Raw genomic sequence first — 22,503 nt, 5'->3', positions numbered from 1 at the left:
AGGCACTTAGAATATTATGAATCAAGATTTTTGTGGCTTCCAAGGTCCATAACGTAACATCTTGTCAGTATTTAAGGTCATTAGGTTATTCTCCTTAATCTTAAAGTTTAGATGCCATATCAATTGTCCTCAGGACTCAAATTGGTTTAATTGCAATTGTAAGTTTACACCAAATGCCATTACTGTAGTGCTGGATGATGCACTTTTTAAAGCTCCCATAGTTTGTGATATGACATTTGATAAGTACGTTAAGGTTATAAAGTTTTTGTCCTTAATTATATATTTTAGATTTTCTCAGTCAGGCATAATATCATGTATATGGACACCACTGTTTATTGTCCTTAATCTTAAAGCTCAAATGTCATATCAATTTTCCTTGGTACTCGATTTTGTTTTGTAAATTTAGATTTACATCAAATACCAACCATGGTGTTTGGTTAGGTACTCACACTTTTTTGATTAAAGGTTTTAAGGCACCCACAGTTCATGCTTTAACATTCAATCAGTTTTTAGGGTTTTTAGGTAATCGTTCTTAATCTTAAAGCTTAAATGCCATACCAATTGCCCTTAGTACTTGAACCGGTTTACTTGGAAATAAAAATTTACACCTAAATAGTTAATAATAGTACTGTACCCCAGTATTGGGTGAGTCACTTAATTTTTTGATAAAAGTTTTTTGCTTTTATGGCTTCCAACATCCATAATTCAACATTTGGCCCGTAGTGAAGGTTACTATTCTGTTAGGTTATTGTACTCAATTTTTTTTTTTGGATAGATAATTGAAGATCTTTTTCAGGGATCCTCACCTTTAAGTGTACCTATGGCTTTAAAAGCCTTGACATGTGTTTGAGCTGCAATGCCGGAATCAAACTGTCAAATATTATACTATTTGATAGCTGAACTTAAAATGGTAGATATACTTTTACAACAAGATTATACAAAAGCGAATCCAAGCACAGACAAAGAAACTTCTTATGCACTAAAAACAAAACAAAACAAAACAAGAGGAGTCCATGATGAGGTGGGTCCTTAAGCCAACCATTTGTTTTCATTGAGGTCATCCTGGTGATTTCAGCCCAAGTTTGTGCTGGGCCCTGTTGCCACATCATCCTCAATGTCCATCGTCTGTTAATCCACCACCATATCTTCTTGTACATCATTGTGCTGATTAAGTATGCTTTGCCTCGACAACCTCTTCTTCAATAGTCTTTACCTTTGCCAGTACCACCTCTTGCTCATCTGTATTTGCCTGAGAGGATTTCTGTTTAAAGATCAATAAAAGGCTTCTTGCTTCAAAGGCCCACAAGGAGAGATTCACATTTCTTGTTCCATTTTGACCTTAAAAGTAAAGACACAGTACACTTTCCATGTCAGTTCTTGGGGTAGGATTTCCTTAGTCAACTTTTGCCTAGCTGGGGGCAGGGACACAGGTACTGGTACAGCTATTATTGGTTTTGTTATGCAAGAATTGGTGCCTTACTTTCACTCTGGTTGTTTAAAAACCAGATGATAGAGGGCACTATCAAACAAGAAGGCTGCCCTCATGAGCAATCATAATTTGTTTTAATTTATTGGATTTCATGAAGGCCATAGTGGGGTTCTTCAACGGTTTGAAATTTAAGGGTTGAAACCCTAGCCACGATGGCTTGCTCCCATGGCTGACTCTATTTTGTGTCCTCTCTAGTAAAGTTATCCTACATGAGGTCAAGGTCCTTCTAGTTCAATTGGTAGTATTCCTTCAGTAGTTCATCCATTGTCAAAAATACAAATCCTTATCAAGAATTTTGCTAGCCAAATTGAAAACATAGTCATCTCAATATGCCACGCTAGCCATGATGGTTTGCTCCCTTGGCACCCTCTACTTTGTGTTCTCTCTAGCGAAAAATAAACATTATTTTCCTAATTAAATAATTATGGAAAAATAGGGTTCGTGACACATCTATACCATGAAATGATGGTTGCATATTTAATAAATGTTATAAATATTAAATGGTGCAATTATTTGTCAATTCTACTTTTAACCACTAGGTAATATATATTAAATATCAGCTATAGTGAAAATTGTATAGGTATTTTGAGTAGGAGGATTAATTGTTCCTATGAAATTAATGGCCCATTTTTCAAATGGGGACACACTCAATATTAGTTGAAATTGTATTTCATCCTTTATAGTTGGATTACTAATTCTATACCAAATATAACATTTGTGTGTATATTTATTAGAATATCTAATTAAATTAGGACACCAAAATTTTGTTAATATAAACTTGGTGCAGTCATGGTTAGGAGGGACCTCAAAGATATCAATCTGGACTGTGCAACAGAAGTAAAACACAATGGAAACAAGATAAGATGATAGACGCACTGCATAACTATTTGAATTGTATCATGAAAACCAATTACAATTTATCGGTGACATGCGGGTTACAAGATTTGGATCCCTAGCCTGAACACATGCATATTCCAATTACAGTATTGGCCAACTCTGGACCTCTTAATCTCAAGATAGATCTTCTATTTCTAAAGACTTGATTCTACAAGCTATATTACATTGATTTATATGATCTAGAGGGATCCATGTTGGCCCAAGAAGAATCAAATGCCAATGAACAAAATGAAATGTGTAAAACCACCAGGTCAACCTCCACCAAAGAAAATCCTTTGAAGAATCCAAAGAATGAAGTGCAAACCAAAGGCAAGGTCAATCACATGCCAAGGAACGTTGGTACAATGAAGTAAAGCTCTACAAGCTACGGAAAGGATTTGCAAGATTCGCTAATAGCATAATAGGTCCAAACAGTTCTGATGTTCTAAGCTTAAAAACTGTCTCAAAATCCGAAAGCGATAACTTGTCGGAAAAAAATCCAAATGTCCTACAGACGTGGGGTAAGGGAGATAATCATGTCTAGAAGAAAAAACCAGCTCCGCAAGATCTAGTGAGCAAATACAAGAAAATGCAAAAAGAAATGTTGAAACTGCAAAACAGGAAACAAACTGAAAAAAAATGGTTTTGGCTGATGCAAGATTGCCAAGAACTAGGGATGCTCTTGCATCAAAACTTTGTTCTAGTGCCATCACAAAAAATATGTCCTCAAAAGATGCATTCATTATCTTATTTCAAGGCTTTCTCTTTTTCATGTTCCATATAATTGCTCTTCATGATCTCTCTCTCTCTCTCTCTCTCTCTCTCTCTCTCTCTCTCTCTCTCTCTCTCTCTCTCTCTCTCTCACTCACACACACACACACACACACACACACACATATTATTTTGTATGAGCTCCCCATAACATATAATTTTCCTTTATTTTGTATTTTGCTATGGAAAGTGCATGTCAAATGATGAACCTAGATAATAAAGAATTAGTAAGGTCCATTAGTTGATATGGATTCCTATGATATCCTTTGATTTTTTATTATCTATAGGTTACCCACATGTTTGTGTTCTATATACTTTAAGATACATGGTCATTCAAGAATTCACATGCACATAAGAGTGGAGGTAAAAGACAATAATGTGGTTTAGACACCTATAAGATTTTGCTTTACTTTTGTGTCTATTTCAAATGGTAGACTATATTAATACATGTATATATTAATAGATGACACAATGTTATTTATTATTGGGCTCATTCCCCTATCTTTTACCTATACATGTAACTCCTTAACTCTATGCAAGATTTACACTCTACATTAAGTTGAAACAGTGGGTTTGGGACTTCTATATATCCACTTATTTTTCTCTATGGGTTTGATCTTTTTAAATTTGAAGATTTTCTCTTTGAATTGGTTTACCTTTTTGTGCTATACCATTTAACTCGAAATATCGGCTTGGTATCTAAAATAACTTTGGAGGGATAACAATGCATTTCTAAGAGACATATTATCTTAGTTCAATTTGGAGAAAGATTAAGTAGAAGATAAAAATAATATACCCTGGCCATGTACATGCTCTAGAGTGATGTGATGCAAAACTAGGCCTGTTTAGGTACTTTAATCAAAATGTTTATAACATGTCTCTTTTATACATGTAAATGGTATTCAGTGTTATTTGATGATTTATAAAATAAGCGCAATTAAATATGTTTAAATACAAGTACATAATTGTTTACTCAAGTTATAGTGGGGAAAAGATAGGCAACATTCAGCCAAATTTTGAAATTGAATTTAAAAAAATTATGGGTCATATCCATGATTGATGGGTCAACTTCATCTTTTGGGAAATGTATTAGGACATAGATATAGTCAAATCAAATGGATAATAGAATGATAGGGAAATTTGTATGTATAGGCATAATAGATTCATAATGTAGAGTCTAGACAAATATTTTAGGATTTATGTGTTTATGTGGATAAGGTGGGAGATAAGTTAAAAGGAATTTGTGCAAATAGATGGGTAAAATCAAAATGTAAGAAACCCAAATTCACATAAGATTACATTGTTTGTCAATATGTAAATCTATTAAGGCATTATCTCAAAATGGAGATAAAAGTAAATCTAAATGGTAGGGTTATGTAAATTTCACAATTGCATTTTCCTCCTACTTTAAGGCATGTGTGAATTCTAGAATGATCACATGCATGTCAAAGAAATTACTACTCATAAACATACATGCAAATGAAATTTTAGACAAGAAAGGATATCACAAGGATCTTATAAACTAGTAGACCTAACTAAATGTCATTGTGTTGGTTAATTCTTTGATTGTAGGAAGCAAACACTAGGTTGTGCATTTAATTTGGCTTGATTAGGTGCAATTTCTTGGTGTTTAAAAAAACAATCAATTGTGTCACTATTGTCAAGACAAGTGAAATACATAATAACTATACTAGCAATATATGTCAAGTAATGTGACTTAAGAGAGTACCGACATATTTAAGGCAAGAACAAAATATGAAAATAGTTATTTATTGTGACAATAATTTTATAATTTCAATAAAAAAAAACCTAATTTCATAATTACACTAAACATATAAAAATCTAAAATCTGACATCATTTATCAAAAGTCTTTTTGAAAAAAGATAAATTGAACAGAAATTTTCTAGAATTAATGACTACCTCGCTAATTTATTTAGCAATGTGAGAATAGTAGTGAACGTGATCTTGGAACCTTTATCGTCATAATGAATTTTATGTTTCAGACCCTTAGAGCTTAGGTGATTATTCTTGGTATGTAACAGTTCCATTGATCATCATCGCGAGGCAATAAGGGAAGAAATTGACGTTATGTTACCTGTTTTTCCTCACTTTTAGCTGAAGAAATAAATTTGGCCTGGATTACTACGGAGGGACCCGACGTGGAAATGGTACTGTCTACCCAACCCCTACTATGCACCTGCATGCAATTATATGTCTATGTAAAATGTATTATATGCATAGGATGTGTAACATGTATTGTATGCATAGGATCCTATGATGCACGGCAAGCAGTTATATGTATATTCAACATGTATTGTATACATAAGATGTGTAACATGTATTGTATGCATAAGATGTCGGTGCATCGTAGGAACTGGATAAACATTGCCCACACGAACATCTCATTACATCAGGAGGGCAACATCCAAGACAATCATTTTGACTAGGCTTTCCAAATTATGAAATACACCTATTTTATATTGCACACAGCTAAGCCAGCCGTATGCAATGCGAGAAACACGCTCTTCTTCTTGCTAGAATTCCGCGTGGAGCGAAACTCGAGTACCATAAAATATAAATACAAAGCGCGCTCCAAATCATCCACTTCAACAACTCTCTGTGAAATTTCTCGCTACTTTCCATTGTTACCTGACCCTGTCTATATATAAATCTCATTTGAATTTCCTTATCACCATTCAACATTTCCATACCTCCATCACTATTACAACTACTACGTTTTCTACTCTTGTCCTGATATTCCAATGGATCTGTTACCATGTTTCCTCCTGGTAAGCCTTGTACTCTCCTCCTCCCACCTTGTTTCTGCAAATTTTTATAACGACTTTGACATCACATGGGGAAATGATCGTGCTAAGATACTCGACAATGGCCAACGCTTGCAGCTCACTCTCGATCAGTCCTCAGGTATATCATCTCATTTGCTTGCTAAGATATTCATCTCTTTTTCTTACTCCATATATATGATTTTAACAGTATGCCGATTCCTGAACCCCTCCTCTGCTGTACTAAAACAGGCTCAGGTTTCCAATCTAAGAATGAATATCTCTTTGGAAAAATCGATATGCAAATCAAGTTGGTGGCTGGTAACTCGGCCGGCACTGTCACTGCTTACTATGTGAGTTTCTCTCTTACTCTTCCATACATATTTCTATTGTAGTCCCCAAATCAGTAGTGGGCAGCAGCAGGGAATTGAGTATTTATTGTCTATGAGTACGGTGTCATAAAATGTTCATGGTCTGGTGCAGCTGTCCTCACAAGGGGATAAACACGACGAAATAGACTTCGATTTCCTGGGAAATCTATCTAGAGATCCCTATGTTATGCACACCAATGTTTTCTCACAAGGCAAAGGCAACCGTGAGCAGCAATTCTACCTCTGGTTCGACCCCACGGCAGACTTCCACACTTACTCCCTGCTCTGGAATCCCCAACAAATTATGTAAGTTAATGTTGTCCCTGCAACTTCAAATCAGCTACTGAATGTCCTCTTTTGCCTTGCCCTCCAGTTTTAACATCATTATTGTAGTTTAATGTGTATTTCTGATTCCCTGCTGGTTTTCTGTGGATGGAACTCCGGTGAGAGTGTTCAAGAACAGCGAGGATTTGGGCGTTGCATATCCGAAGAATCAAGCGATGAGAATATATTCAAGCCTGTGGAACGCAGATGATTGGGCAACCAGAGGCGGTGCAGTGAAGATCGACTGGACCAAATCCCCTTTTGTTGCCTCCTATGGAAATTTCAAAGCAGAGTCATGCTCCGCCTCTTCTGATTGCTCTGTGAATTCATGGTACGCTGCAGAGGCGTTGGAGGCGAGCGAGCAGGAGAAACTTGAATGGGTGCGGAAGAACTACATGATTTATGATTACTGTTCGGACAGTAAAAGGTTTCCACAGGGCTTTCCTGCTGAAGGCACTCGCCAGGCATCCAACTGATTTCAAAGAAGCAACCTACATAAATTCTTTTATTCCTCCATTTTTTGTACCGATTTACAAGCCCAAGAGGCTATACTTTAAACGATTGCGATCCCACCCAATTAATTATATATTTTAGAAAGACATTACATCCAACTGTTAGCATTTAAGGAGCTTCAATTTCTTCCGACTGAGGACCGCCTCCTGTGAAATTCTCTAATACCAAAATTAATACATAATAATTCAATAATCAAACTAGCAAAATTAAATGGGATGCAAAAATTATGCTAGACAAGACCAATCTCTTAATACACACAATTTGCTTCAATATAACTAGCGGTTGCACCTGGGTAAGGTGCAATGTGTACGGCCGATAGGAGTTTATATCAAGTCTATGTTGTTAAGATAGATCTCTCCTAACTAGGGTATTGATGGATTTGGAAGTCAACGCTAATTCCAATACCTTACCTTCTGCCATACTTTGTAAAGAATCCTCAAAGTCAAAGTTTTTGTATTTCAGCTAGATTAATGTTTGAGTTTAGAAAATAAAGATAAATTGTAAGGGTCATTTTGAGTCAGAACCAAGGGGCCTACAAATATCAAAGCTAAATCCTTTTTATTCAATTCATGTGGTCACTTTCTTGAGCTTCTTACCTTTAGTAGAATTGTAGAATTATTGGTTTCATGGAAAATAATTAATACTCTGCAGTTTCTTTTTTCTTAAGGAAGCGTTTTTGTTTGAATGCAAGCTTGTAATATTGTCTTTATATATTTTAAAGAAAAAATAGCAATAGCATTGGCTTTCTTTATTAGAATACTCTTAATATAATTAACAACCACACTGTGGTAATTCAAAGAAAAGCATATGGCTAGAAATTAAAAGTTTCTAAACAGAATAGCTTGAGAAGAAATGATAAAAAACCAAATCCCAAAATCTTTTATAGGTTTCATAGTTAAGGAATGTAAAGATATTCAAACACATCTTTTGGTGGAGACTTGTAACCAAATATATCAAGGTGTTTATTGAAAGTGAAAACAATAAGAATGTCCAAATCTAATGAGTATGGTTCTTTGAGAGTACATATACGTCTATGAGACAAGGGTGAGAAGCTAGACAGAATATAAGTTGCACAACAAAATTTCTGGTGAAAGTACTCTATTGGCTAGGCCCTAGGATATATATTATTGAGGAAAAAAATTCATTCATTTTAAAGAAAATATATCAAATCCTGGACAAGATTATGGCATCTACTTGAATCAATAAATCACGTGACACTGTATTAATGCATAAAATAGAGCACTATTGTTTTGCTCTATTTTCTCAATGCAATATGACTCAAAATAAGGGCATCTTGTAATGTACCTAAGCAGCTTACACAAGTGCAAGGCCTCCATTCCATTATAAACATGGCATCTTAACTTATAGAACCAAAAGAACATTGTCGACAAAGGAGATTATTCTAATGGTTAATATATCGCTAGAAACCCATATTTCTTTAGTTGATTGAAAGGTGAGTCAACAAGTATGCCTGAGCCATGCATTTGTATGTGGCCCACTTAAAACTAAAGTGTGTTCCATTTTGTCTTCAATTTAACTCTTGCAAATTGAATCGTAATTGTTATGAATATTGTATCATCTACCTTAATATTTATTAAACTTGGAAATTGTGTTACAATAGATGCATTGCTAGAAAGTATACTAATGAAAATGTCCTAGGATCCATATCTTGAGATGGTCAAGTGTTGTGTAGTTTTCAACTATTGTAACAAATTTATTTTATTTTTTGGTTTTGTCTCTCTTGGATAGGTCTTATTTTAAATTTACACCAACATTATTAGAGGTCTATAAGCTTTCTACATAATAATATTAAGGAAGGTGTGTTTATGAACCAATTATTTGAATTATTACTTGATATGAAAAATAAAACTGAGTCCTCGATTTTTTTGTCATATATCCATATCTAGTCATCTGAATCTGATCTCAGGGTTTTTAAAATACTAAATTAGACAAGTTATTGAAATTATATTTATTGATTGTAATGATTATTTTTATTGCAATTATTCATTTACATGTTCGATGTTGGACTAAGGGTTTATTGATGTGTTAATATTAGTGGGAAGAAATGCCACATTACTCTTGAAGGTGAATTTGTTGTTTTTCCTCATATCGTTTTAAGGGGAAAGATAGGGGAAAGATAGCTCACTTTATGTTGTAGAAGAGGAGTGAAGAAAAATGAACAAGTTTGGTCACTCAATACCCACCTAGCATTTTGTAGATTAGTAAGTAATAAATTTCTTTTAAAAAGAATAATTGCTTAGAGATAGAAGGATTTTAGAAAAGAGTAAAGTGAGACATGAAAAATAATGGCTAAAAATGCTTAATCAAACTATTTGAAATTTTGAAGTGCATACCAATAACTGAATGTATATAGCTAGCTAAGAAATTAGCCTTCAGTCCTCCTGCAAGTGTGTAAACAATGACACAAAGTGGGATTAGAAAGCTAGCAGCATATATATTTACTCCAGTCGAAGAATTTACAATAGCAGATCTGCCCAGTAGTATCATTGTTATCAGAATGATGTTTGTCGAAAAACAAAATGTGAGGAAGACCAAGTTTGCGGCAGATCCCCATCTATACATTACCAATGCAAGCTTCAATTAGATAGGCAATTCAAGTTACATGTTCATTTAAGTTAGTTGACAATATTATAATTCACCAATAGTTCACATACCTAGCACGTACAATCTCACAAACATTGTGTGCATATGAAGCCTTTCTTTTTATTTCAATAGCCATGATTTCAATCATCTTTCATTATGACAGAGGAGGATCTTAGTTATCTGGATGGATGTTGGTTTGAATACTCTTTTGGTGTTGGTTTTATCATCCTGTATTTAGGGTGGTTTGGAATGCATTTGGTGCCCTCTAAATATGTTGTTAATTACATTGTAGTTTATTACATCATGTTCCTTTGTTCTGGCTATGTGTTGGAAGATGCCTTGAGATGTTTACTTGGGTCTCACCTTGGTGTGTGGATATTTGCATGGAGTATTTTGCATTGGAATTGGTTATGTGGCCGACTAATTGATTATGTCTACATATTATCATTTTTAATGTCCTCTGGAGTATGTGTGAGCATTTGTGGATTGTCAAATCATTCATGGAATGCTAAATTATAATATGTTCTGGTTCCCTCTTTCTCTTAGAATGGACCAATCTAAGTATTTTAGGTAAGGGTGGCTTATTTTGTGTAATATTTCTTATTCTATTTTGGTTGAGCCTTAATTCGGATTTCAATGTTGCATCTCATATTTAAGATGTGTAGATGGATAAACTAAGTGTGGATGAGAAGTGAATTGTGTGATAATTGTATGTGAATGATTTACAAACAGATTTGAGTTTGTGGTGATGAGAAAGTCAAGTTGAGAAGAGATTTGAACTTCATATATTCTACAAGACATAATGTTGTGACAGTGAAGATTATTACATATGTTTTCCATGTTATTGATCACTAGAATATTGTCCAAGAACAATTTCATGATCAGGAGAATCCTTCTCAATTTTAGTTCAGCTATTTCAATCGTTGTTGATTGATAGTGGGTCCTTTGGTAGCAGTTTGTATTTTGTCTTGAAGAAGTGTTCTTCAGTTGTACAAGTCCTTCTTGTATCTTGCCTAAGGTAGTGCACCTTCATTATGCAAGTCCTTCAGGTGTTGGTACTCCTTGGTTTCAAGCCTAAAACGTTGTAAACATTGTTATCCATATTGTGAGTTATATTCTCCGTGGTTTTTCCCTGTTTGGGTTTTTCATGTAAATTTGGTTTTCATGTGTTATGTGTTTATGCTTGATGTGATAATGGTTAAAGTGTTGTTGAATAATTTGATTAATAGTTGTTGTTGAAGTTCCAGATCAATTCACCTTGCCCCCCTCAATCCTATTGCGTGTTCAACAAAAGGCCCTAGAAAGGATCAAAATAGTGATATAAGAATGACCTAGGACTAATAAAGAATAAATAAATTATTCAACAATCAAATATATGAAACCTAATGTAAAAAACCAAAGAAAAGGTGGATAGGGTGTGAAACATCTAAGATTAGGTAATGATAAGAAAAAACCCTAAAAGAAGTAAAGAAATGAATGATCATACATGAGAAACATAAAAATATAAAAAAATCTTGTATGCAAGGTAAGTAATTAGAAACATTAACCTTGAAACCCTAATGAAGGGGAAGAAACCTTAAGGGAAAATTCTTTGTCATGTTAAAAATATAAGGTTAAAAAAATTTAAATAAAATTAATAGATTTTCATTATAAACTCATTAAATATATGCAATCGATTAACAAATAGCAAACCTAGTTAATTTAGAGGTGGAGCTAATAATAGAATTAAAATAAACATGATCTACTTAAATAGGGGTATAAGTGTACATAGCTCCAATATTTATGATGGATAAATAATATTGTTGTTGTTATGGAATGTTTCACCTATGATGTAAATATTTCTCTCTTTCCCGATAAATAAATTATTATTCTATAAATTTGATCAAAATTTACAGCTATTATATCAAATATTATAGTAGATAAAAGTGCATATCGTGCACTAAAAAGACATCTTATTTCATGCCACTTTGTGTTGATGTCATGGATATATGGTATCAATGTTCAATTGACTTCAAAAAGTGCACTATTTGACCTAAATTTGTAGTCATCTCTAGATTTGTTTTATGTCTTCAATTATAAAACAAAATTGATCAATTTTTATAACATTTTACCATACTATACTAGGTCATGTATACACTACTATCACTTCTATAAAACCATATTTGATCCAAATTTCTCACTTCTCATACTAAATTTTCAAGAATATGATCACAATCAATTGACATTGAAACTGTTTATATTAATATCTAAACCTTAAAAACATCTGAAATCATTTTTTTCATTCAAAATTAACATCATAATACATCTCACAGTAAACTATAATTACTTCAATTTAAAAAATCTTAATCTCGATTACATCAACATTTTGCATTCTCTCCTGGACATGTTTTAACTTCTTTACTATAGGATGTTTTTATTAGCTTACAAATGGTTTCAAACCATTAGACCCGTCGATGGAATGGTTGCTTCCACTATCAATTGTTACCTGCCTAAGTGAGATGATATTTTGACGATCCAGCTTTGTAGAAAGTGCTGAGACGATGAGGGCTCCAGTTTTTAGTAGCCTCAAAAACTGCAAGAAACAAACTATTTTATAATGCTCACAGCCTGGCCAGCTGTACGCGGAACACGCTCTTCTAGCTGTACCTTCAAGTGCCAATCTGCCACATGCAATCTTCGTTTCTTTTTGCTAACACCAAATCTACCGTCACTATTATAATACACAGGCGTTCTCCGACCCATCAACTTTCCTGTTACTTTCCCTTCTTTCCTCTTTTCCTTAGCTGAGACTGCTTCATACCTATTTATATCTATCCCAGGGATCTTCATCAGCCATCATTCTACGCTTTACTCATTATTAATATGGAAACATCCAGCGCTGATCACAGAAATCCCTGATTCTCCGGAGCTGTTTCCATTTTCTGCAGATCGCTCTGTTCTCTTTGAGCTGTTTCTATTTTCTGCATTCTATTCTCATCTGTTTCTATTCTTTGTAACGATGGTTATTTAAAACCTCTTGACCCAATGTTCTGAATATAGTAGAATACGTAAAGTATTTTCTGTCTTCACATCTCTTATCTCAACGGAAGTATACACTTGATCTTCTCAAGAAGACAAAGATGGACGGTGCAAAACCGGTTCGCACTCCTATTTGCAGCTAAGAAAAGTTGTCTAAATTCATCGGCTCTGCCTTCAGCGATCCAACTCTATACAAGAGTGTTGTTGGTGCTCTTCAGTATCTCACCCTTACGAGACCAGATATTGCCTTCGCTGTCAATAAGGTATGCCAATTTATGCAACAGCCCACTGATGATCATTGGAATGCTGTCAAGCGTATCCTGCGGTACCTAAAGGAAACTCTCTCTTATGGACTGCAACTCAGCAAGTCTAGCCCTCTCACTCTTAATGCCTTTTCTGACTCAGATTGGGCTGGCTGCCCCGATGACCGTCGTTCTACTAGCGGTTACTGCATCTTCGTTGGCCCAAATCTGATTTCATGGAGTGCTCGAAAACAAAAGACTGTCTCAAGGTCTAGTACTGAAGCTGAATATAGACGAGCTGCCATAGCCACTGCTGAGCTAATTTGGATTCAATCCCTCCTCTCTGAACTTGGATATTCTCCCCCTACTCCCCCTATTCTATGGTGTGACAATCTTGGTGCTACGTACCTCACGGCTAATTCAGTCTTTCATGCACGGACTAAGCACATTGAGATTGATTATCATTTCGTTCGTGAGAAAGTTGCTAAAAGAAGAGCCAAAGAATCTCACTCCCCCATATTCACCACTAACAAAAAATTGAAAAACTAAAACTAGGCCAAGACTAAAAATGGCCACATTTTTCAGCCAAAAGAGAAAACACAAAAACCCTTTCACAAAAATAGAGACAACACCACCCGAATAAAATAAACAAAGAAAAACAGGGGGCAAATATCTCCTAACCAGCCTCTAAAATTGAATACCACAAAAGATAGGGTAAACACAAAAGATAGGAAGAATGGGGTCATAGCCTCCAAAATATACCTCCAAGCAGGCCTGGAATTTGACGGCCACCCCTACCTGTCATATAATTTTTTATGACGGTTTAGTAATTTTAATGCCTTTCATTTTACGTTTTTTAAAAAATGTTAAGTGTCAATTTTTTTTTAATTTGTGAATAGTTTAATATAAATTCTTTAAGCTTCATAGAATTGAAGTTCCAATAAAATTCAATTGAGGTGAAAAGAAATAATTCCATAAAAAAAAGTAAAACTTTGAAAAACAATGATAAATTAGTAATGCACTTAAAAAATTTTAAATTTACTTGTAAGTTTCTAAATTCAACCCAAAAGTCTTGTATTATAAAAATAGAAACCATTTTAGATTTTTTTATTACAATATTTAAAAAAATTAGAAATGATTATATCTTATCATTTCAATTGTTAGAAGTTTCTATATTGATATTTAAGACAATCTTTAAAAAATATTAAAAACTAAATTGACAAAGTTTCTAAATTTATATAAGAAAAACATACTAAAAATTCATATAAAAATAATATAAAATTAGAAATAATTATATCTTAATCATACCATTTTAAAATATTCTAAATAAATTCATATATTTATAATAAACATTGTAAAATAATATATATCAATATATATTACCTATTATAATATTTTACGGCTTATTAATAATTTTATGTGTCATATATACGGTTTGTGGAAAAAATAGCATGTCGATACTTACGGTCCACTAATTTTATTAGTTGTAATATACGGTCTAAAAGTGCAAAAACGGCCATATAGCCTGTCAAATTCCAGGCCTGCCTCCAAGGACGGACAAGATAGTCCAAAAATGAACCATGAAAGTCATGCCCACAATCAGCATCGAAAGATTTGACAGAGAGATCCCAACTCAGGGAAAGGGCATAGAGAGGAACCCCCCACCTCCACGAGCAAAACCATGGCCTCTCTAGGGCACAAAAGGTCAAAACCATGCAAACCCACTATTGGTCAAGGGCATTTGAAGCCGAAACCACAATAAGATGGAAACCATTATGCTAAGAAAGAGCCGCAAACATATATAAATCTAATGAAATATATTATTAAATATATATGGAAACTGTGATGCTAAGGGCTGCAAACATATATTTATTTTTAAATATATTATTAAATCTAATGAAATATATAATAAAATTATGTTCATTATTACATATTATATGAAATATAATACATGCCATTACTTTAAAATATTATTACATAATATTTTATTAAATAATGATATTAAAATTAAACATAAATATAATATAATATATATAATATCTACATATTTTATAGAATAATAGTAATATTAATATATTATATAATATTTTCTTATTACTTTTAAGGATGTGTACACTCTATTTTAATAATAATTTGGATAATTCACTCTCCAATTGTTGGACTTACTTAGGCTCTTTCTTGCATTTCAATTTTTGATTATATTTTCAAAATTTAATGCACCTCCTTTATTTCTCATTCTTGCCCCCTCTATCTCTATCTTCCCATCTCTCCCTCTCCCTTTTTATCTATATATCCAATCAATAACTACATGTCTATAATTCAAGTTTAGTTCCAAACTATAAATCTTGTGACTACAAACATAAATTTATAGGCATTTTATGGGTCATTTCTACCATTCTATCTATTCAACTATCTTTCCCTCTCTCCCCCTTTCCTCTCTCCCCCTCCCTCTCCTCCTCTCTCAATCACTCTATTTTTCCCTCCATCTCTCAAACTCTATATCTCTATATCTCTATATCGCTAATTCTATCTATCTTCCCCTCACTCATCTCTATATCTTTCTATCTATATCCTTTTGTACCTCTATCTCACTATCTCATTTTATATCCTTCTCTATCTCTATGCATTTCCCTCTATCTATATCTTTTCATCTATTCCTCTCTCTCTCACTCTCTCTCTCTCTACCTCTCTCCCCCTTTTCTTTCTCTATCTCTCTCTCTCTACCCATCTCTCTCCCACTTCCCTCTCTCTCTCCTCTTCTCTCTGCCTCTTTTGCATGTCCATATCCATGTATCTCTTATCTATCTCCATATCTCCCTTCCTTACGCCCTCCCTAAACCCATATCTATTTCTCCATCTCTTCATCTCTCTCCCTCCCTTTCTTCCTCTATCATTACTCCATTTCTATGTCCATCTCTCATACTCTATATCTATATATCTCAATTTCTCTCTATCTCCCTCTCACTACTCTATATATTCACTATCCATATCATTCACTACTCTTTATATTTTTCCTATCCCTCTCTTTCTCTATATATTATCCTCTATCTACATCTCTCCCCCTCTTCCTTTCCCATTTCTCACCCCCTCCCTCCTTCGTCTATCTCTCTCTCCCTCTCGCTCTCCTCTACCCATCTCTCTTCCTCTCTCCCACCTCTTCTATCTCCCTCTTCTACTTATCACTCTTTCTTTATCGCTATATTTCTCCGCACATCTCCCTTCTTCTCTCCCTCTCTATCCCCTAACTATCTCTTTGTCTCTCTACTTTTCTCTTCCCATATATCTCTCTTTGTACCCTCCCATTTATCTCTGCCTCTCCCTTTTCCTCTCTCATTCTCTCTATCTCCCATTATTTCTCTTTTTCTCTCTCCTCTTCCTAGACTTCTATATCTACATCTCTTTCCTCTCTACTTCTATATCTCCTTATTTCTTTGTCCATGTCTTCTTCTATCTCTATCGCATTATCTATCCATCTCTCTCTAGCTAAATGTCTCTCCCTCTCCGAGCCACATTTCGTAATTTATAAATTTTGTTTCAATCATCATTGGATCTCTATATCCCTATCTCCATATCTCTCTCGCACACTCTTACACACATACCCCCTATTTATTCCTTCCTATCTCTATCTCAATATCTCTCTCTCACCCACACATATGCATGAGCACTCCCTATTTTTGCTTCCTTATCTCCATCTCCCTCTCCATCTCCCCACTCTATTTGTTTGTCTCTCTATTTGTCTCTTTGTCTTTCCTTCCCCCCTCTATATCTCCCTATATCTTGACCTCTAAATCACTCAATCTCATCATAGACATATCTATATATATATCTCTACCTCTCCCTCTTCCTCTATATCTCTTTATCTCACCCAATCTATCTTCCTATATCTATCTTTATCTCTCCAACCCTCTCTATCTCTCTATTTATTTATGTCCCTCTTCATCGCTACCTCTATCTTCCTATTCCCTCCTCTATCTCTAGACATGTCTCCCTCTATCTATAAATCCATCTCCCTCCCTCTCTCTCTCCCTCTCTCTCTCCCTCTCCCTCTTCCTAGATCTCTATATCTATATATATTTTCCCTTCTATCTCCGTCTCTCCATTTTTCTTCTTTAATCTCTCCCCCTATCTCCATATCATTATCTATACCCTTATATTTCTCTATATATATATCACTTACTGTCCCTATCTTTATCTTTCTACATCTCCCTCACTAAACCCCTATTTATATATCAATCTCTTCCATCTGTCTATATCCATGTCTCCTCTTTCTCTTTATCCCCTATCTTTATCTCTATCTCCCTCTCTATCTATATCCCCAATCTCTATCTCCTTACCTCTCTCTCTCTCTCTCTCTCTCTCTCTCTCTCTCTCTCTCTCTCTCTCTCTCTCTCTCTCTCTCTCTCTCTCTCTCTCTCTCTCTCTCTCTCTCTCTCTCTCTCTCTCTCTCTCTCTCTCTCTCTCTCTCTCTCTCTCTCTCTCTCTCTCTCTCTTTTGAGATGCTTCCCATCTTAGTATGCAAAACATAGACCAAAAAATTTATGATTAGCTTTCCACACCTTTTTGATGTACCCATTGCACACTAGGGTGCAATTGCTAGTTTAATACCACTTGTAGATATGAATTCTCCCTTTTTTTCATATTTGATTAGATAAATATTATACTAATAATTTATGTATTAGCATTCGCGGTCCATCCTATAGTATGATGGTTAAGTGGTTGCATTATTAATGGTGCAACTTATGCCTTTGATGGGCTATCAATGTGGATGTCTTGCTAGTGATAGGAGAATTAAGGTAGACATGAAACAAGATGGAGGATGTGGAGGTATATCAGCTAGCCATTAATGCCAAATGTAGATGTGTAGGAGGAGGTGTGTGTTGGTGGTGGAGAAGAGACAAGGCAGAGAAATGGATGGCTAGGGCAAAGATGGACGGTCAGTGTTAATGTTAGGGATGAGGCCTCTCATTTGTGGCCTCACTTAGAGCTTGGGCCAATTCTATTGATGGAGGAGAGACAAGGAGGAAAGATGGACGGCTAGGGAAAAGGTGGACGATCAAGTGTTAATGTCAAGGATGAGGCCCCTCATTTGTGGCCCCACCTAGAGCTAGGGCTAGTGTTGATGGTGGAGGAGAAACAAGGAGGAGAAATGGATGGCCAAGGCATAGGTGGGCGTGTTAATGTCAAGGTTGAGGCCCCTCATTTGTGACCTCACCTAGAAATGGGGCTAGCATTAAAATCTTACTGCCTTAACTGATCAAAAAATTTATTTAATATATTTATATAATAGATCAAGAAAATTTCCTATAATATATTTTTTATGTATTCACTTTCATGTCATTTAAAGATATAAACTTTTTGTTATTATTATATATATTTAATTTTGGAATCATTATTAACGTATGTAATTATTATATAAACCTAGAGGAAAGTAGCTATTGGTATTCGAACCTAAATCTCTCACAAACCAACAACTTTGGTGACTGTTTTACACGCACTCATTTATATACAAATAAAAATGACATTTTATCAACTTTTTTCCAATTATAATTTAAAGGTAACCTCTTCCTCTAAAAATAGGGATGACGACACAATTTTAAGTAGCAATCACAACTACGTCGCAACCTTAATATTCATTCCTTTGTAATGAGTACACATGGGATTCTTACACAAAGTGGGTACGTTTTATTTGATTTCAAGTGATCGCAGTTCGTGATATCCCAGTCTAGTTATTGCAATCTCAAACGAATTGATAGAATTCAATGATAGAAAAATTAAAGAATATTTGATAGATCTCAATGCTATGCTCTGTCAACTAAGACTTTATTTAGTTTTTTTGTTCAATTAACTCTCTGGATGGTGCATTCTGCAGGAAGGCCCTACAGAAACCTTTTTCTGTCCAAGCAGTAATCATAAATCATGTAATTCTTGAGCACCCATTTCAGTTTCTGTTCCTGACTGAAATCCAAGGCCGCCTGACTCCACCATGAATTTGCAGAGCAAACAGAAGACTTTGTGCACACCTATGCATTAAAATTGTGGAAAGAGGCATCGAAGGGTGCTTTTCTCCAATCAGTCTTCATTGCCCCGCCTCTGGTTGCCCAATCGTCTGTGTACCACGAGCTCGAATATATTCTCATTGCTTGATTCTTCGGATATGCAACACCCAACTTCTTGTTGTTCTCGAACACTCTCACCGGTGTTCCATCCACGGAGAATCTGCACAATACGACCACCATGATATATTAGAACTATAGATAATTATATCCATAAAATTACGAGTAATGCTTGTATTACATACATAATAATTTGTTGAGGATTCCAGAGTAGAGAGTAAGTGTGAAAATCGGCGGTGTGATCAAACCAGAGGTTAAATTGTTGTTCCCGATTGCCCTGGCCTTGAGAGTAAACATTTGTGTGCATAACGTAGGGATCTCCAGACAGGTTTCCCAAAAACTCGAAGTGAATTTCATCGTGGTTATTGCCTTGGGACGAAAGCTGCACCAAATATTTCAACACATGAATTTATCTGCCATGCTCAGCTAAGAAGGATAATATGTCCTATGTCATTACTAATATGAATACTATGATATATTAAGCGGACTTACATAGTATGTCGTTATAGTGCCTGCCGAGTTACCAGGAACCAACTTGATTTGCATATCGATGTTTTCGAACAGGTATTCCTTCTTGGATTGAAATCCCGAGCCTATCATATAACATCTAAATTAAGGTTCGACATAGAATTTGAATTATATACAATAAGGAAAGGATGATATGAGTAGAAAAATATGGTTTTTCGTTATACCTGAGGATCGGTCGAGAGTAAGCTACAACTGTTGCCCTTTGTTGAGTATATTAGCGCGATCACTACCCCATGTGATATCAAAATCGTTATAAAAATTTGCTGAAACATGGTGGGAGATTGAGACCATAAATATGAGGAAAAGCACGAGGAGGGCCATTGATAACAGAGTTGAAATGAGAAAGTCGAATTTAGGTAAGGTGTTAAGAAGATAGTGGATTTGTGATGGCTGAAAGCTACCAATCGCTTGTATATATATAGTACAAAAGTATGAATGAGTTGTCACGCCTTGGGGTTTATTTGGGTACGTGCAAGGTTTGGCTTTACAGGGATAACAATCTGGATTTTTTTTCTGGGGCCGGCTCATTTGTCTGGAAGCTCCCTTTTATCCTCATCTTTTCAACGTTTTGATACCAGAGCTCACATCCCATGATAATTGTAAGAGAAAGTGTTTTCTAGCTGTATTTTAGCTGCTTCATGTAAATTTCAGGTTGTTAAAGACACACAACTCCATGGCACGTTGTAGTCTCATGATTACCGAGAATTGATTAATGGAGAACAACTTGCAATAGATTTGAGCGATCAGAAACAAGTTGCAATTGATTTGGTCAAAGGTCTATTTTGAACAACACGCTCCTATTTGAGAAGGGAAAGGGAAGGGGCATGGGGCTTTCGTTATACCTACAACACTAAAAGTTATGTTTCTTTTCCCTCTAGGGTGGGGAAGGGGCTTGGGGTTTTCGTTATACACTAAAAGTTATTTTCCTTCTTTCTGAGGTGGCAAGTTGGTATCTAAAAATTTTACCAGCAATTTAATTCTAGTCTATTTTATGAATTTAACTGTAAGTATTTTATTAATTAAAAATTATTTATATAAAGAGAGAGGGGGTGGATGGATACAAGATTATACTCTAGGGTAAAAAAGTAGAATTCAAAATAAAACATAACAATAACAAAAAAATTAAGTGAAAAACAGTAATAGTTTTAATCCATTTTCGATAATACTTTGAAGATTTTTCTTTCCACTATAATATTTTTAACTATACTTAAATCAAATGTTGTTTTGATAGCTATAATCAACAATGTCAAATAATATATTTTTAAGAAAATCTAAAATTCTTCAAGAGGCTATCAAATTTTAATTAGAATAATAAACCTTATAAAAGTTGTGCTATTCTTAATGATTACCTTATGTAGTGATATAGTATAGTATTTATATTAATATTTAGTCTTTTAAATAAGTAATATTAAATTAAGCTATCAAAAATTATAATTATATTATAGGTAAAACAAAAAAATAATTAGGCATGGGCTGAGTTTGGAACTTTTATAATGTTTGTTCAATTTAATTTATAATGTGCTTCTTTAATGCTAAACTTCTTAGTTTACCAATTAAAATAAATAATATTTAAAAATTAATAAAAAATATCATATTATGAAAATAATAACATGTGTACATTAGGGTTGCATTTTGAGAAATAGATCATTTTTTTAATACTTTTGTCTTTTGTGGTCCCTTTAATTTTGATTTTATGTTCTCCTTCAATTTTATTCTGTATGGATTACATTAAAATGAAGTGCATTCTATCGATGACTATATTCCTATTATTAATTTCTCACAATGATGTCTCTACCAAAAACCTAACTCTACATCTAAAAAATATTATTATGTTTTGATTAATAAAAAGCAAGATAGGCCTGCACCATTACATAAATGCTAAAAGTGCTACGTAGGGCACATGAGACATGCACACCAAGCAAAAACACAAAAGAGGCAAAACCTTTTTCGAAAAGAGGCTTTTGACCATAACCCCAACTAGTGGAAACAATGTCCCAAACACAGGAAATCACCTAATGAAAATGGAGGGGGTTAGGAGTGTGCCCCAAACCATCCTCTTGAAAAACCCCCTTAAACTAAGAGCAAACTAGCCAAGGGATAAAAAAATCAAAAGCAAATTTGAAAGACATTCTACAACCTTTTATGATTAGGGATACTAGAGAACACTGATCTGGAGACACCCACGAACCTAGTAAAAATAGAAACTCCTAGCCATTCTATAGCAGTAACAAGAAAAGACATCATGGAATGGACTAGCACAAACAAACACAAGGGGTTTTGAAAGGCACCCCAGAACCTTTTTCATGATGAGTAGCCTGCTAACAAAACATCAAGGGTCACCTCAATAGACAAGCTGTCAACAAAAATATTGGCAGACAAATCCCCAGACAGAAAAAATATAGGGTAGAGACCCTAGCCTTCAACCCAGTGACAAGAAGATCTCAACTCAATCGCCAATCTAGAAGTTCTAAGCTAATTGATCCAAACATGCCCACTACATGACGAGGGTAGTAGAAGACAAAAGCAAAAATTGTCAAAAATAACATCTTCTGAAATAAGAAAGAGTCTAGTGCCATCGCGAGGATGACAAAAATAGAGCCCTCTCTGGTTAAACTCCCATAGGGTAACCAACCCTCAGCACTCCTCTGGAAACCACCCGCCACAACATGGGAAGAATTGCCTCCAAGAAGAACACTATCATTCTCAAAAAATACCAAATCCGACCCCCAAAAAAAGCCATCAACAAAATAATATTTAAATAACAAAACACCTTCAAGGCCCATCTCCATAGGAACACTAAAAGAAGTAGAGTAAACATCATGTCAATTACCCTTCCCAACTAGGAGAGGAGTCCCAAGAGGAAGTCTTAG

The 22,503-nt window shown here is 34.7% G+C and overlaps 1 protein-coding gene and 1 pseudogene across 1 annotated transcript; one reads left to right on the top strand and one right to left on the bottom strand.

Moving 5' to 3' along the window:
* The first annotated feature begins 5,844 nt into the window (after window positions 1–5,844).
* On the top strand, window positions 5,845–7,584 carry LOC131867210 (xyloglucan endotransglucosylase protein 1-like). The gene is made up of 4 exons (XM_059215505.1): window positions 5,845–6,062; window positions 6,173–6,273; window positions 6,404–6,597; window positions 6,713–7,584. Exons 1-4 carry the CDS (start codon window positions 5,900–5,902, stop codon window positions 7,089–7,091), a joined length of 837 nt encoding a protein of 278 aa, XP_059071488.1. The 5' UTR covers window positions 5,845–5,899; the 3' UTR covers window positions 7,092–7,584.
* Window positions 7,585–18,621: 11,037 nt separating this feature from the next.
* Window positions 18,622–20,003, bottom strand: LOC131867208 (xyloglucan endotransglucosylase protein 1-like; annotated as a pseudogene).
* Window positions 20,004–22,503: the final 2,500 nt, after the last annotated feature.

This window comes from Cryptomeria japonica, unplaced genomic scaffold, assembly GCF_030272615.1.
Source record: "Cryptomeria japonica unplaced genomic scaffold, Sugi_1.0 HiC_scaffold_165, whole genome shotgun sequence".
Classification (NCBI taxonomy): domain Eukaryota; kingdom Viridiplantae; phylum Streptophyta; class Pinopsida; order Cupressales; family Cupressaceae; genus Cryptomeria; species Cryptomeria japonica.
This window is presented reverse-complemented; position numbering and strand designations above follow the sequence as displayed.

Bases quoted from the DNA above. Each gene is read 5' to 3' on its own strand.
- LOC131867210 (XM_059215505.1), top strand. From the start codon at position 5,900: ATGGATCTGTTACCATGTTTCCTCCTGGTAAGCCTTGTACTCTCCTCC. The intron at 6,063-6,172 runs GTATATCATCTC...GTACTAAAACAG, and splicing joins CACTCTCGATCAGTCCTCAG to GCTCAGGTTTCCAATCTAAG. The intron at 6,598-6,712 runs GTAAGTTAATGT...GATTCCCTGCTG, and splicing joins TGGAATCCCCAACAAATTAT to GTTTTCTGTGGATGGAACTC.